This window comes from Tachypleus tridentatus, chromosome 1 (genome assembly GCF_004210375.1).
Source record: "Tachypleus tridentatus isolate NWPU-2018 chromosome 1, ASM421037v1, whole genome shotgun sequence".
Classification (NCBI taxonomy): Eukaryota; Metazoa; Arthropoda; class Merostomata; order Xiphosura; family Limulidae; genus Tachypleus; species Tachypleus tridentatus.
The window spans coordinates 74,601,488-74,618,318 of record NC_134825.1 but is presented as its reverse complement, the minus strand read 5'-3'; the positions used below and the strand labels follow the sequence as shown (position 1 = coordinate 74,618,318).

At 36.6% G+C, this 16,831-nt stretch overlaps 1 protein-coding gene and 1 long non-coding RNA gene across 7 annotated transcripts in view; one reads left to right on the top strand and one right to left on the bottom strand.

Annotated features, from left to right (window-relative positions):
• LOC143252597 (uncharacterized) overlaps positions 1-16,831 on the top strand; it is a 74,889-nt gene that overhangs the window by 52,402 nt on the left and 5,656 nt on the right. For 5 of the 6 annotated variants that reach the window (XM_076504978.1, XM_076505012.1, XM_076504975.1 and 2 more), the window contains 6 exons: positions 5,177-5,360; positions 5,711-5,893; positions 6,333-6,497; positions 7,101-7,626; positions 8,325-9,710; positions 12,580-12,716. In XM_076504978.1, coding sequence (XP_076361093.1) covers positions 5,177-5,360; positions 5,711-5,893; positions 6,333-6,497; positions 7,101-7,626; positions 8,325-9,710; positions 12,580-12,716 — 2,581 coding nt within the window. The remainder of the gene's footprint in view (positions 1-5,176; positions 5,361-5,710; positions 5,894-6,332; positions 6,498-7,100; positions 7,627-8,324; positions 9,711-12,579; positions 12,717-16,831) is intronic. The other variant, XM_076504986.1, reaches the window with a different exon arrangement.
• Positions 5,289-8,418, bottom strand: LOC143252624 (uncharacterized). The gene is made up of 3 exons (XR_013029083.1): positions 8,302-8,418; positions 6,313-6,480; positions 5,289-5,420 (listed from the first exon to the last, which is right to left on the bottom strand). It is a non-coding gene; the product is annotated as an uncharacterized LOC143252624 (long non-coding RNA).

Here is a 16,831-nt window from a genome sequence, read left to right as displayed (position 1 = left end):
ACGACCTTGTGGTGAAAAATGATGTTTCAATCACCATGCGCACTTGACATACAATTTGAATTAAACTAGTTGTGTTGGCTGCTTCTATTTTTTCTACAATGAATAAAACGGCGCCTTTTAAATATTGCCCTAATATAAGTATTTTCATATTTAAAATAACTTATTTATTTACACGCATTAGAAAATTAGTATCAAATTGATGTTATTGTCTCTCTTTTTTTTTTCTTTCGCTGTACATTTTATATTGATGAATCAATCTCAGAAGGCCCGGCATAGCCAGGTGGTTAAGGCACTCGACTTGTAACCTGATGGTTGCGGGTTCGAATCCCCGTCACACCAAACATTCTCGCCCTTTCAGCCTTGGAGGCGTTATAATGTTATGGTTAATCCCACTATTCGTAGGTAAAAGAGTAGTCCATGAGTTGGCGGTGGGTAGTGATGACTAGCTGCTTTCTCTCTAGTCTTACACTGCAAAATTATGGACGGCTAGCGCAGATAGCCCTCGTGTAGCTTTGCACGAAATTCAAAACAAATCAGTCTTAGAATTCTCCTTTCTGTATGTATTTGTATTTAGTGGCAAAAATAGACAAGTGTTTTTATTTATTAGCTAGGCTTTGCTTAATGGAAAAAGTAAGTATAGTTTATAAATTATAACTAAATCATGACTAGATATGTGAAGCATTATTGGCTCAGTTGCGAACTGATGCCGCGTCTGCACAAAGGTGGAACATATTTCAAAATAAGTTAATCTTCCTTCTCTACCATATTTATTGCACACAGTAATGGAATGTAATTTCAGCTACAGGAATTTGGTGTATTATTTAGTGTTCTGGAATTCAGGAAATCCTGTATAAAACAGAACTTTGTCACACTATAGTAGCTGGCTGTAACTTGTTTATTTCCTCTGTGTTCAAAAAATGATGTCTTATTCACCGAAGTTTTTATGTTAGAAATATATATAACAGGCATGATTCAGTCCGATTGCTCCTAGGGCCTGGCGTGTGTCCTGGTGGTTAAGTGCGCTAGGCTCGTGACCTGTGGGTTGTCAGATCGAAATTCTTCGCAAAACATGTTTGCCCATTTAGCCGTTGAGGTGTTACAATTTAATGGTCAATCCCATTGTTCGTTGGTAAAGAGTAACCCTATAGACGGTGGTGGTTGGTGTTGACTATCTGTCTTCCGTCCAGTTTATCATTTCAAAATTAGGAACAGCTAGCGCAAATAGTTTTCGAATAGTTTTGCGCGCGAATTTAACGTTTATCTCTCTGAACAACGAGGTCTGAACAGACAGCAACTGTCACCTACATAATGTATTATATATATTGCAGTCTTTTTTGGTTGTAAATTTTCTTCAGTATTTAATTGTTTATCTGTTGTTGGGTTTTAATGGTTAAAAAGAAATTAAAATATGAGTAAAACCGCAGATTTAAGGAATAGTATCTATACAAATATGAAAGGTAATGTGTTGTTGTCGAGTATATTCTATAATTATTTATTTCACAAGAGTAGTAACTATTTCTTTTTCAGATTCAATAGAATGAAGTCACACATTCAATACTAGAAAATAATTTTCACATTTTTGCATGTGCGTTTTCTCATAGCAAAGTCACATCAGGCGGGCCAGGTGGGTTAAGGTGTTCGACTCGTAATCTGAGGGTCGCGGGTTCGAATCCCGGTCGCACCAAGCATGGTCGCCCTTTCAGCCGTGGGGGCGTTATAATGTGACGGTCAATTCCACTATTCGTTCGAAAACGAGTAGCTCAAGAGTTGGTGGTGGGTGGTGATGACTAGCTGCCTTCCTTTAGTCTTACGCTGCTAAATTAGGGACGGCTAGCACAGATAGCCCTCGAGTAGCTTTGTGCGAAATAAAACAAAACAAAACAAATAAACACATCAGGCTATCTGCTGAGTTCATCAAGAGGAATCGAACCCTTGATTTTAGCGTTGTAAATCCGTAAGCTTACCGCTGTACCAGCTGGGGCCCACATTTTTGGAAATATTTCTTTCAATCAATTGTACAGGTAATATTTTTTCTCGTTAACTTAAACTCAGCTTTTGCGAAACACACAAATCGAAATGGAAGGGTTGGTGCTCTCTAGTATCTTACGTATCATACTGAAGGTGTAAAGAAGAGCTTTAAATAAAGGGAAAGCCGTCTTCACTCCAAAACACAGAAGATGACGGCTTCTAAACAAAGATATCGCCAGATATCTGACAGCCTGGTGAGCTGTAAAGTTGGATTAAGTGAGTCATTGACCAGACACAGAGTAACTGACCTAATGCGCTACATCTATGAAACCAGACTTAAGAAAAAATAAATATTAATTGAATTAGTTTATAAACTACTTAGTCCTAAAGATTATTCCAGCATCATACGCTCCCCTTTAAAATACAGTTGTCTGTTTTGTGTTATAATGACTTGTAATCCAAGAGATTCTTTGTTACTGATATCAAACATAATCTGTCGTTAAGTGGAATGCTGGACATTTGTTGTTATTTGTTTGTTTCAGGACAAAAGCAACTCAAACAGCGTACAATTAGCTGCAACAAAAAAGAAAGCAAACCCAACATAATAATGAGTTGACTTCATTTCTTCTAGAACATCAATAATAAGTGTTCCAAAGAAATTTAGTATTCTATCTAGATCGAGCTACATTACAAAAGGCTAAAGAGTAAATTTTCAGTTTTGTATGTATACACACCCAAAATAGTTATCATCACAAATCACTTAACAGGCTTGTTTATATTTCGATCGTTCAATATTTAAGAAAATTCAAGGTGTTTCTATTGACAAATGAAAGAAAAAGTTCCATAAGCACAAGTAATGCACTCAGCCATTCGATGTCTATCAACCATGTTTGAGAACATAGTTATGAAAATAAATATTAAATATTAACATAAAACTTTTAGCCTTTAACATGGTAATAAATGAATAATTTAGAAAAATAATCTGAAACATCACGACATTGATAGAAAATAACTATCCAAAATGGTCATAAAATTACCGAATGTACTACACTGCGAACTGTTGCATACAAGGAAATAACTTACAGGTGTCTGTTGTTATTTATGAGCGGTTGAAAATGCTTATTTTAAAGCCCGAGTCTATTTATTTGCAGATCTGTTTGTGTGCACCATTTTAGAGATACTGACCCAAATGATAAAGTAACGACCCATCCTACAGACATCATCTACCATTGACAATGATAATCTATCTCTCGCTGACAATCATTGCCAGTGAGCACCAAATTATCTTTTCGCCCTTCATTCGTGTTTTGCTTCACTAAACACATCATCATGAATTAAAACTCAAAATTCATATTATTATGTGTCAACAAGTAATGTTTTACCTTGAAAAAGTATCGATATGTTATTATGTGATCTAGTGCGTAACGTCACTGATCCTTGTCTTCAGGTCGTTCACTTTTAAAGGGAAGACTTAATTGCTTCATCTTATAACAACTAATAATACTAACTATTCGGTCTAAACCCGAATCAGGAAGACAACTGAAATTATTTAGCAGCGACTAACAGCTAAAAAACAATTGGATTTCTATTGTTGCTCTAGACTTTATAATATTTTTATGCATCTGAATATTGAGTTGGTCTGAAATAGAACTAGAAAGGCAACTGAAATTATTTAGTTACGACTAACGGTTGAAAAAGCAATTACGTTTTTGCTGTTTTCCTCGGCTTTATGATGTTTGGATTCGCCTGGAAGTTATTATAATAGAATCGTCATTTTCTTATATTGTTTCTTGTAGCTTCCCACTGGCTTAGCGGCAAGTCTCTAGACTTATGATGCTAAAAATCAGGTTTTGATACCCGTGATGGGTATAGCATAAAAAGTCTATTGTGTGTTTTTGTTTCTAACAACAAACAAACAAACTATTCATTAACAAACTAACTGAATAAGTCACACTAAAAGTTTGTCTCCCGGTGGTTTAGCTGAAATTCGAAGCTTTTATGCCCTGTGATGGGCATACGTTACAGAGAGCCCATTGTACAGCTTTACACTTAACAAAACTAGCACATGTTAAACATTTAATTATCTCTTACCTGGCGCTATTGTTTTTGTTGTTTTCTCAAAAAAAAAAAAACACCATTAATTTACGGTTAACTCATGAGTGTACTAATGCAGTTAGCTGAACTAAATATAATCAAACTTACACAGTCTAAAGCTGTTCTAAATTTTTATATCACAAATAGAAGAAAATTTAATGATAACACTATACAATACAGTTCCTAACAATAAACATTGCGGTAACAGTTGGGCTGGGTATTACATGGTACTGGTTGTTTAAACTGTAAATATTATCTTCAGTATTGCTTACCAATTTTTAGCTAAAAATGTCTGGAATAATGAATTTGACAAATCTTAAAGTATTTTTAGATAATAAATCTGAATTTGCAAATCAAAACTTGTTGGTAGATTTAAGTAAAGCGTTAAACAATCACTTAGCTCAAAAATACTCAATTTAATAACAATTTAGAAAGAATACAAAGTGAGTATTTCCTTTAAGAATGAAGGGTTAAGTTGCTTTAACGTTTCATATTTCAGAGTTTGTTAACTAGGCCTCGCATGGCCAGGTGGTCAGAGGCGCTCAGCTTGTAACCAGCTGTTTCGAATCCCTATCACACCAACCATGCTCGGCCTTTCAGCGACGTGGACGTTATAAAGTTATGATTAATCCCACTATTCGTTGATAAAAGAGTTGCTCAAGAGTTAACGGTGTGTGGTGATAACTAACTGCCTTCCTTATAATCTCACACTGCTAAATTAGGGACGGCTAGCGCAGATGGCCTTCGTGTAGTTCTGCGCGAAAATTCAAAAGTAATTCATAATTTGTTTTGACTAACATGTGCATAACTTGAATTGATCATAAAAGTAATAAAACATAATTAATCAATTGAACTCTGACGATCTGGCCTCATAATTCATATTTTTCAAATTTATTAGAAAAATATACTGTTTAACAAAAACTTTCATGATATAGGCGATACTCGTGTTGTAGTTTTGTGTTTTTACTCCTAAGTTAACTTTCTCCAAAAGGGAACACATTATTCAAAAAACGTTATATCACCCAAAAATAAAGTCATATTCAACGTAATGATAAAAAACGGAAAAGGCACTTTTTTATATCTTTACGTAATAAAAATATCGCCTTTTTTTCAGTGCTAATGCTCAGATGGAGAATAACGTAACGCCCGTGTACTTAGCAGCTCAGGAAGGACACCTGGATGTACTTAAGTACTTAGTAGTCTCCGCTGGTGGCTCCCTCTCGCTGCGAGCAGTCGATGGTATGGCACCAATCCATGCCTCTGCCCAGATGGGAGCATTAAAGTGTCTGAAATGGATGGTAAGTTGATTTTTTCAGTGGTTCTACTGAGCATTTACAGGGTGTTCTAGAAGTCTAGACCTATAGGAAAAAATACAACTTATATATAATTTATATATTAGTCAAACTGCATACCACTAACAACCATACGCATATCAATTTTTGGTATACTGTGTCATCAGAGTATTTTCTCTCCTGAAATACGTACAACTGACATTATAAATGTGGCTGTTTAACTTTAAGAATATACTGTCTATTCTCCCTGTGGGTTCACACTCTTTAGACATCCTGTATATTTAAAATGGGTAGCTATACAATGTTATTGTGAGCCCAAACTTTATTCCTCTGAGCTTACTATCCTTTACCCATAGGTTGAAGAACAAGGTGTGGATCCCAACTTACAAGACAAGGATGGGGCTACTCCAATTCACTTTGCTGCCAGTAGAGGACACATTGATACTTTGCGATGGATTCTAAGACATGGTGGTCGAATATTATTAGATAAATTCGGGAAAAGTCCTCTGAATGATGCAGCAGAAAATGAACACTTAGAGGTATGTATCTATATGCTTAACAAAAAACCTATAAAATGATATAATATCTAAAAATTATATTAAATCAGCTTATGAATAACAAACAGTAAATAAAAAGTAAAAACAATGTACTACACAATAAAACATTAAAATTGATTATTCATGTTTTTGTAGCTTTCCGCAGTCATTATCAGGAATGATATATATATCAGGCAATAAGAGCTTTGTAAACAAACGGTTTAACTAGTTACAGGTTTTAAGAGATAGTATGAATACTGTTTCATACAGGAAATTAACATTTCACTTTATAACTGTGCAGTTATACTTGCCGGTCTATAATCCTTATTCGTCAATTAATTACATAATTTATGATACCAACTTTCAATAGATTAACTAATATTAAAATACAGGTTGATATAAAATTTTAGTTACGTGCCAACCTATTCATTTTGTTTTTCAGTGTCTTGCTCTTTTAGCGGCACATGCTTCAGACCCTCGTCGCCAGGTGGATATGACAGTAACACTGACTTCTGCTGGACTACTACCAGTACCTGTCCAGCGTTCCTGCTCATCCTGTCAAGTCCAGTTACATTACAAACGTCCTTCTACTGCACACGTAAGAAAGGTAAGTATCCTTAAGTATACATTTATATACACACATTGAGAGAGAAGGTAAATAAAACAGTGTTTTAAACATTGATATGGAATCAAATATCAGTTATAGAATATGAAGCATATCTGGAAAAGTAATGTGTAACTTGAGGGTTCAATTAGAAGAGGATTTTGTTATATACTTTAGCGAGAAGATATTTTAGACACATATTTTCTTCGCTGTTAATTTTACATTTACAAGTTACTGAACACAAATCATTACACTTTCTAAAATGTAATACTTCACGCACATACACACTTAGCTCAGCGATGAGGGCTCACAAGCTAAAATTTGGATAACGAATCATGAGTGGGTACATCATTGTGCACCATCTTTACGCTTAAGCAAAAAACAGACATGTTAAAAGTTAAACTAGACTTATGTTACATGATTTTAAGTTCGCAATTACTTTCTTACAGAGTAATCTCCAAAAATTAACAGTTTATTGAAAAAAATCTGTGTTTGAGACTATTTTTGTTTATACTGATCTTATTTATTTGAAAAACTCTTATACCAATAAACATTCATGCTGCTATGCTTGTTAATTGGTAATTTTTCGTTATGTCTTCTTAACAGAGCTCTGACAGTTGCTCATGTCGATCTACAACATCAGAAGAAACCACCTCTTGGTCTGACGATTATCAATCAGACGTTACTGGAAGTAGCCAATCTGTCCAAGAAAGTGTTCCACAAAGCTTTGATCACCACCATCCTCTGAGTCATTCAAGAAGTTGTAATGCTTGTTGTCCACATGCAAAAGATTGCTACAAGCCTCATCGTCACCATGGACATTACCACCGCCGAAACCAATGCTCACATCAAAGACAAACGGCAGACATTACTTTGAACAATAAGAGAAGACACCAGAGAACAGCCAGCGATGAAAGTTCTCGAAGCTCTCGCATGGATAGCTATAAAGAACTATTCCCAGGAAGCCTAAATGAAACTAAACAACAGCCTTTCTATCTACATGAATCCAACATGACTTCTGATGATCGGGTCAAAAAACTGTTCGAAGCGCAATCTGGTGATAAACAACCATCAAGTACGGATACTTCAGTTTCAAATCCCAAATCGTTGTGTAGTGTTACTACTAGAGTCGGTATGATGCTTTTCTCAGCATCTAAGGTCATAATCAACATGATTTATAATCATTATCCTTGCTTTAAATATTAGTTATGCTGTGTTTGGAACATACATTGTTTGACATAAATCGACAGTTAAAGGAGTCCAAGTTTCTACTGTTAAAAACCTATAGTAATGCAAACACTTTTGATCTGGTACAGAACCTGAACATGTTGGTTTAAAATAATTCATAAATTTCGTTGAACTAAAATAGAAAATAATTTGTTGGAAGAATTGTTGATATAATCATAAATAAAATGTATAGATTACGTTTACTATGTAAAACAGGTAATAAGCCTTGAGATAAAGCGACATTTCCACATAACATTTTAAATTTCATACCATTAATATTAGACACAATTTTGAGTTGATTTCATACAAAATAGAAATAAAGTCTTTGACTCGTGTATTGATTATTATTTCGTATCTAGTGTATAGTTAATTTTAATAAATGTATATCGTAAATTAAATTTTAATCACTGATAGTGAAACTAATCATACGTGAAGTTGTCAAACGTCTTATAATTTAACAGACTATTTTTCTATATTTCAATGATTTGTACAATTAAGACTAAATACTTAATTTTAAAAATGCTTGATTTGCATAAGTTTAAAAATTTGCCTATAGTTTTACATCTCTATACATACTTACACATTTTGTTTTTGTTGAAACAGTGACTGTAGAAATCCACCAACCAACTTCGGATGATGTCGTGAATACGTCTGACGTTAGTGATCCGGTTCCAGATTACGATGACCCTGTAGCACATGCGCATTCTAATAGAAGACAAGAGCCACTTGAAGGTTCTTCCGAGAACCCATTTGTTTCACGAGAGCAATCATTGACTTCGTCTGAAATTTGTAGCACAAGTACAGATGAAGGAATTTACCAAGAAGTTGAAGACGACGGCCCAGAAGATGATGACGAAGCTGTTTTTTCCGGTGATCCTACGGAACCGAAAAAAGACAATGATCCAGAAAAATGTTTTGATAGAAATTCTGGAAAAATGAAGGTTAATGATAATGGATCTCTAATTGTACCACAGCATTCGAACGAGGAAAATAATACTGAGGTTCTTGAAGGTTCTTCAAATGCCAACGTTTCCTTTGCAGCTTCAACGAATGCCACTGATTCGCCCAAACCTGAGGAAGAAAATATACAAATAAATAATTCTCAAGTAGAAACCAAAGTAAAACCTGTCTTAGAAGAAAAGAAAAGTTTACCTATAGATATTGAAGAAAGTTTAAAAGGATCGCCTGAAAGAAGAAATTATAAAGAACTAGCAGGAAGGACACTTTCGGTACCAGTTTCCTTATCTTCACCTCTAGTGTTTCCTCCACCACTGCCTCCATCCATTCCATTACCTTTAAACAAAGACAGTCTTGACAGTCAAAACAATTCTGCAAGTATTTCTAGTAAACTAGAATCAGATGTTACTTCCGGGAATGAAATTAACGTATCATACGAACTGTTACCTCCTGGTAAAGAAACTATTAATGACGAAGACAACAGTGAAGCTATGAACAATACCCAGGACAGTGTATTGGACGAAAAAGATACTTTAAAACAAAAATCGTCTAAAATATCATCTCAGAAAATACAAGCAGGGTTCATCCCACCCCAGTTTGAATCACTCCCGAATTCAGACACTAATATCAAGCCTTCGGAATATCTAAAGAAATTAGCTAACAAAACTGCCCCCTCTTTTCCCATTCCGAAAATGGGGAAAATACCTAAAAAGGTTCTCGCAAATTCCGATAAAAATGATTTCAAAAATGAGTTAGAAGGCAGCAGCTTATTGTCTGTGGTTACTGAAACCGTTTTAAAAAGTAGTCTCGCACAGTCTGAATTAGAAGAGCTTCGTGACGTCACAAAGAACAACGCTAATGTAGACGCTACATGTGATGAATTCAATACAAATGGCAATGAAGTTGTACCACAAATTCCTCCGCCACCTGAAGGACCTCTTGCAGTCCCGCTTCCTCGGCCGAATTTCAGTGTGACAAAAGAAGCACTACAGTCGGTTAATTTAAAAAAAACTGATAAACCAACAAATACAGGTAAGCTTCTTTAACAGGAGTAGTTTATAGAAAGAGCACAGGAAAGAGTTAAAAGTGTATTGGTACAGAACATTTACAGCTACATGAAAATGTGTTCATTTCCTCACAAATGTACAATATAAGGCTTAACTTTAATTTGTAAAAAAGCACATTATAGGAGAAGAACAATGAATTCTTACCTCTTTTAAAAAATTGTACTCAGAAATATCATAATAGCATATATGTGTATGTATATATATATCTTTAAAACTATTGATTACATGAATTGTTAATAAGCAATTGAATCAGCATTATAAAATAATAGTGAATTAAATATCACACTACCATTCTCTATTCAAATTATCAACGTATTGTTATAGCGGATAATTTATGTGGCCATAGCATCCAAATGCATTAGGGATATCTCCTCTATCGGACAAAATTCAAACTCTACTGTGAATCTAGTCAGCCATTGTGGAAAATCAAATACGAGTATGAAAATCAAATAAATGCATAAAAACCAAGTAAGGGTACGAAGCTGAGTGCGCCTACATCCACAACATCTCAATTTCTAGTGCCTTTCACTGTCTATGGCCAGTTGTGGGAAGGACGTTACCCTTACATTTTAAAGTAGAAATAAAATCACCATAACATTTTAGCTAATTAACTCCAAACCTCCACTCTAACAAAAATATATTAAAGAGAACTATAAACCCTACCTTGAAAGTCCTTACTTCATCTTAAAGACTTATTCTCCAATCTTCAGTCTCTCTTTCACTTCTTTGAATGTAATTAACTAACATATCAGTGTAATTGTAACTTTTCTGTGGTAGAATTTGTTGCACATCGTTGGCAGATGACAATAGTTTTGTATCATCAGATTTCTTACAGATGTTTCCAACCACGTCCATAAGACCACCTGTATCTCCTGGAAGTAACATGGTGTATAGAATTCTTAATACAGTCATGCAGAACACAAGTAATCAATTGTTCTTGTCAAGAGCACTGAAACTTGATAACTTCAGTCGAGCTTCTTCATTTGGAAAGTTTGAAATCGAATTCGATACCAAAGAACTATTGAAATGAATAGATATCGTTCTTGCGCCCTGTTGGACTACTACAACAACACTTTGCTTTCACACTTGAGTTCTTGGATGACCTGTGCCATTTCTTCGGTGTCACGAAATACAAGGGATCCTCAGAAATATCGCTAGATTTTTTCCTACTATCTCCAGTGGAATAGTGTAATCAGTCCTTCCTTTTTTTTTTTCTTTCTTCATGCCTCTTATTTGCTCTGTGACTGTTTCCCACCTACTTTTTGACATCGGGTCTAAACCGTTACATTCACGTTGACATCAAGGGCATTTCCCAGAAGAACCGCACGTACGCACTGACAAGCCGTTTTCTTCTTTTCCTGTACTAATATTGCTGGAAATACGAGTTAAAAGTATTTTGTTTTCGTACGATGATAAGCCTAAACATTTTATTGTCGTCGTCTCAAATGTTTATATTTTTTTATCAATTATAATATCAAACAACAAAACATGTGTTGTCCACTCAATCACTGTACCCTTTCAGTGGCTCAACAACAAGACTTATGATGGCTTATACCTCTAAAATCGAGTTTTTATACCTGCGGTGGGCAAAATACAGATAGTTTATATCTTCTCCCCATTAATCATTTGAAGCTTAAGATAAATCTTTGTTCGTAATTAACAGCAAAACAACACAATACATGTACTCTTACCACCACTGGTACTGAAACCCGTTTAAACCGTTGTAAGTCCGCTGAGCCTCTGGGAACGCAACTGAAGATAATCCCAAATGACCTAATAGACATCCGCTAGTGGAACAACGGTATGTCTTCAGTCTTACAGCGTTAGAAACCTGGTTGTGATGCTCGTAATGGGCAGAGCACAGATCGCTTAATATAGATTTGTGCTTAACCTGAAAGAGAACCAAACGACTCTTAGTAGACAAAAGGTACAACAACAACAGATCGAAAATAATTTCTCGATATGTTGTTGTTACATAAAACAGGAGTTTCACTTTCGTGGATGTGTGTCTTTTATGCTTCTTTTGTGCTGTACACATGTTTCAATATTCTATAGAACGCTATTTTACTTTTTTTTGCAAATGTCGCTTCTTCTGGAGTGTTCGCTGTCATATGTCTCTCTCTGTGTTACTTCTATGGGAATTTTTGTGAGATAAATTATTATACAAGTACTCAGTTTAGTGATGTACAAACCACCTGACTGGACTAAGTAGAAATTCATTAACAAAATAAAAAGTCAGTTAAAAAGTCCATCAGTAACACATGTTTCAAACAGTGTGGTGTATGTTATGTGAAAGTAATCTAGTTTAAATAATCTCAGAATGGCTGGTATGGGTATTACCACTTTTACCAAAATAAAGCAGAGAACAGTGTTTAGCCTTTTCTCATGCACAGTGTGGAGTGTATATTATGCAGTAAGTATAACCGTATCTTGTCGCCTCTCGTGTATATCGCGTGGTTTATGTTATATGGTAAATATCCATGTTCTGTAGCCTTTCGTGTGTATAGTGTGGTTCATGTTATGTGGTAAATGTGTATGTTTTCTTGCCTCTTGTGTATATAGTGTGGTTCATATTATGCGGTAGATATTCATGTTCTGTCGCCTCTCGTGTATATAGTGTGGTTTATGTTATGTAGTAAATATTTATGTTTTGTCGCCTCTCGTATAAATAGTGTGGTTCATGTTATGTGGTAAATATTTATGTTCTGTCGCTTCTCATGTATGTAGTATGGTTCATGTTATATGGTAGCTATTCATGTTTTGCCTCTCGTGTGTATCGTGTGGTTTATTATAATTAAGTATTTACGATATGTCTTATATTTTATTTTTTTAAGGACGAACTATCCTTCTACAAAAAAACGAGTCTATTACAGACAAAAAGAACGACCTGATAGCTGAACTTAAGAAATCGAAAGACATTCATGGGGTTAAGAAAATGAAGGAAGAACGTGTAAAGCAGGAACAAGAAGAGGTACATGTGTATCTATCTATTTAAACTTACACGTCATGCTTTTCTATATTTGTTTCTTTGTTTTTGAACTTCGCACAAAACTACACAAAGGCTATCTGCGCTAGTTGTCCCTAATTTAGCAGTGTAAGACTGGAGGGAAGGCAACTAATCATCACCACCCACCGCCGACTCTTAGGCTACTCTTTTACCAACGAATAATGGAATTGACCGTCACATTATGACGCCCCCACAGCTGAAAGGGTGAGCATGTTTGGTGTGACAGGGATTCGAACCCGCGACCCTCGGATTACGAGTCGAGTGCCTTAAATCAACTGGCCATTCCGGGCCGTATATATTTGTAATTATGTTTACAGTGAAACCCCTCTAAGGGGCCACCCCTCAGATTCGGTCACCCCTGGAAAGTAGTCATTCAATCACAGTCCCTTTTTTTGTTTACATAATCCCTAATTACGTATAGTGGAACCCCTCTAATCAGGCCAGTTTGTCTCAGTCCCGAAGGTGGCTGCTTTAGAGGGGTTCCACTGTAATTGTTTTCTATAACACGAATTCAAAGTTTACAAATGGAACATCTATTAAAAGAAATTTACATGTCTATAAAATGTAATTACGATCATCCACACAGCCGTAGGAAGCAGTAAGACCAGTCAGGCCTTGGTCTGACCACTTTTTCATGGCATGTAGATCTACAACTTATGTATTAAAACTTGCTTCTTTTACTTCGGTAAAACCACAAGTGGCGCAGCGGTATGCCTGCGGATTTATACCGCTAGAAACCGGGTTTCGATATCCCTGGTGCACAGACACCCCTTCGTGTAGCTTTGTGCTTAACAACAAACAACAATAATTAGTACATTACGTTGTGTGTATGCAGTATATGTAGTTAAAATGACTCAGGATTCAGTCTCATAGAATCATGCCCCCCGATCCTCTAGAAATAGCAATGGTCTGAATACTACAAAACTGCTTTTCACAGCAATGATTCATATATTATCCCATGAATATAAATCCTTCATGTACTTCCCTGCTATACTCGTACCAATAAACCCACAGTTAAAGTTTGTTTATTTTGCAATTTCGCACAAAGCTACTCAAGGGTTATCTGCGCTAGCCATCCGTAATTTACTAGTGTAAAACAAAAGGGAAGGCAATTAGTTATCACCACCAACCGCCATCCCTTGGGTTACTCGTTTTTCAACGAATAGTGGGATTATCCGTTATATTATTACGCTTCCAAGACTGAAAGAGCGACCATGTTTTGTATGACGGGGATTCTAACCCACGACCATCAGATTACGAGTCGAGCGCCCTAATCACCTGGCTATGCCGAGCCACCGTTAACCTAGACGGGCTCATAGGAAAGTAAAAAAAAACTGACATGACCTCTATAGTACCGACTGACATTACCTCTATGGTACTGACAAAGGAAATAGGTGATGAAGTGGTTAAAACACTATTAAACACAAGAGAAATCTGGTAGGTAAATAATGTTAAACAACAATTGTATCACAAGTTCACAGAATCTAAAAGGCACCAAAACATTGAAATATTAATAAATATGTCATCAAGGCCTGTTGGATATCCTGTACATGATATTTACTGAAATCGTCAGGAAACCACATTTACTGAGAATGACGTTGAAGACCATCGTTAAAACATTTCAAAAATATACAACAAGGGTTGGTGCCCTTTTATTCTTTGTTTTTTAATTTCGCGCAAAACTACTCAACAGCTATCTGCGCTAGCTGTTCTTACTTTAGCAGTGTAAGATTAGAGGGAAGGCAGCAAGTCATCACCACTCACCGCCATTTCTTGGGCTACTCTTTTACCAACGAAAAGTGGAATTGACCGTCAAATAATGACGCCCCCACGGCTGAAACGGCGAGCAAGTTTGATGCGACAGGGATTCGAACCCGCGAATCTCAGATGACTAATCGGACGCCTTAACCCGCCTGGCCATGCCGGGCTGCCTTTTTATTAGTTCTAATGTGTAATATATTTTAACTTTATGGTGCAGTTTAGTTTATGCGAACTAGCAGCTCTTACATTTAGTTGGTGTATTATGTGACAACCTGTTTTACAATACAAAAGATTCAGGCTGGTACCTGTTACATTTAATAGAAAGTCAAAACTGACTTACAAAGGATTCAAATTAGTACCTGTTTCACGTTTAATCGAAAGTCAAAATTTACCATAAAAGATTCAAACTTATAACTGTTTTACGGTCCCCCGCTAGTACAGCGGTAAGTCTACGGATTCACAACATTAAAATCAGTGGTTCGATTTCTCTCGGTGGACGCAGCAGATAATCCCATGTGGCTTTGATATAAGACAACTCCCAACTGTTTTAAATTGATCGAAAGTCAAAGTTACTGTAAAAAATTCAAATTGGCACCTGTTTTACGTTTAATCGAAAGTCAAAATTTACTATAAAAGATTCAAATCGGTACCTGTTTTACGTTTTATCGAAAATCAAAAGTTACTACAGAAGATTCAAAGTGGTACTTGTTTTGCACCTCTTCGAAAGTCAAAACTTTCTCGAAAAGATTCATGTTGGTACCTGTTTGTTGAAGCATTATGTTTTATATTGGTGTATAACGAGGGTGCCTATTAGGTCCGGCATCGTCAGGTGGTTAAGACACTCGACTCGTAATCTAAGGGTCGCGGGTTCGAATCCCCGTCGCACCAAACGTGCTCGCCTTTTCGGCAGTGGGGGCGTTATAATGTACAGTCAATCCCACTCTTCATTGGTAAAAGAGTTAGCGGTGGGTGGTAATGACTAGCTGCCTTCCCTCTAATCTTACACTGCTAAATTAGGGACGACTACCACAGACAGCCCCCGTGCAACTTTGCGCGAAATTCAAAACAAACCATTATCTGTCATAAGTCTCCACCATATCTTCTTTTCCCTCTGCAACAGATGGCAAGACTTTTCGGAAAGAAAAACAACTGTTTATTAACTACATACGAACTCTTGCCTATCACTGCTCAAATCAGAAATATTATAAAAACATCAATATAGTAGAACAGTGCTGGCGGTAGCCATGTTAGGGTAGAAGGACAAATTGTACAATAGAAGGATTCCAAGCCAATAAATTTCACCGTGCCATTTCCCACTCCCGACTGTTCTCGGGCGTGGTATGACCGAAAACCAGGAATCTTATAAAGTTAAACATTGGTCGGCACAAACACCGCAGGATGTATTTAATGCCATGTCACATTTGCCTGTTTGAACACGTTTATAGAAAATATCGGGAACTCTAAAAATCATGCTTCCACAGACATTTGCTCTGTTTATTTCACCAGTCCCGAAAGTCTTGGCGAGATAAGACAGGTTTGTTTGTTTGTTTTTTGGAATTTCACACAAAGCTACTCGAGGGCTATCTGTGCTAGCCGTCCCTAATTTAGCAGTGTAAGACTAGAGGGAACGCAGCTAGTCATCACCACCCACCGCCAACTCTTGGGCTACTCTTTTACCAATGTATAGTGGGATTGACTGTAACATTATAACGCCCCCACGGCTGGGAGGGCGAGCATGTTTGGCGCGACTCGGGCGCGAACCCGCGACCCTCGGATTACGAAGCGCACGCCTTAACGCGCTAGGCCATGCCAGGCCCTGAGATAAGACAGGCCAGTCTGATAACGGGAAATTCGTTAAGATGTCTATTGCGAGATAATTCTAATTTTCCAATTAATTAAAATTTGTGAGACTAAATACCAACAAGCAGTAACAATAAACAAGCTTTATTTGAAACAAGCACAGTTAAAATGCACCCTTTTTGTGGCTACAGTTGACAGTTGCCTTCACTGAAAAGTTAGCTCCCAGTCTGAATATACTTCATACCAGATCATAAACTATCTCGGTGATCTCAGACTGCATACTTTGAGATTGTGTCCAAAACTGAGTAAATCTGACTCATACAGATACCAAGTATTCCAGTTAGTAACTATAATATTAGCAATTTTTGAGGCCCGGCATGGCTTAGCGCGTAAGGCGTGCGACTCGTAATCCGAGGGTCGCGGGTTCGCGCCCGCGTCGCGCTAAACATGCTCGCCCTCCCAGCCGTGGGGGTGTATAATGTGACGGTCAATCCCACTATTCGTTGGTAAAGAGTAGC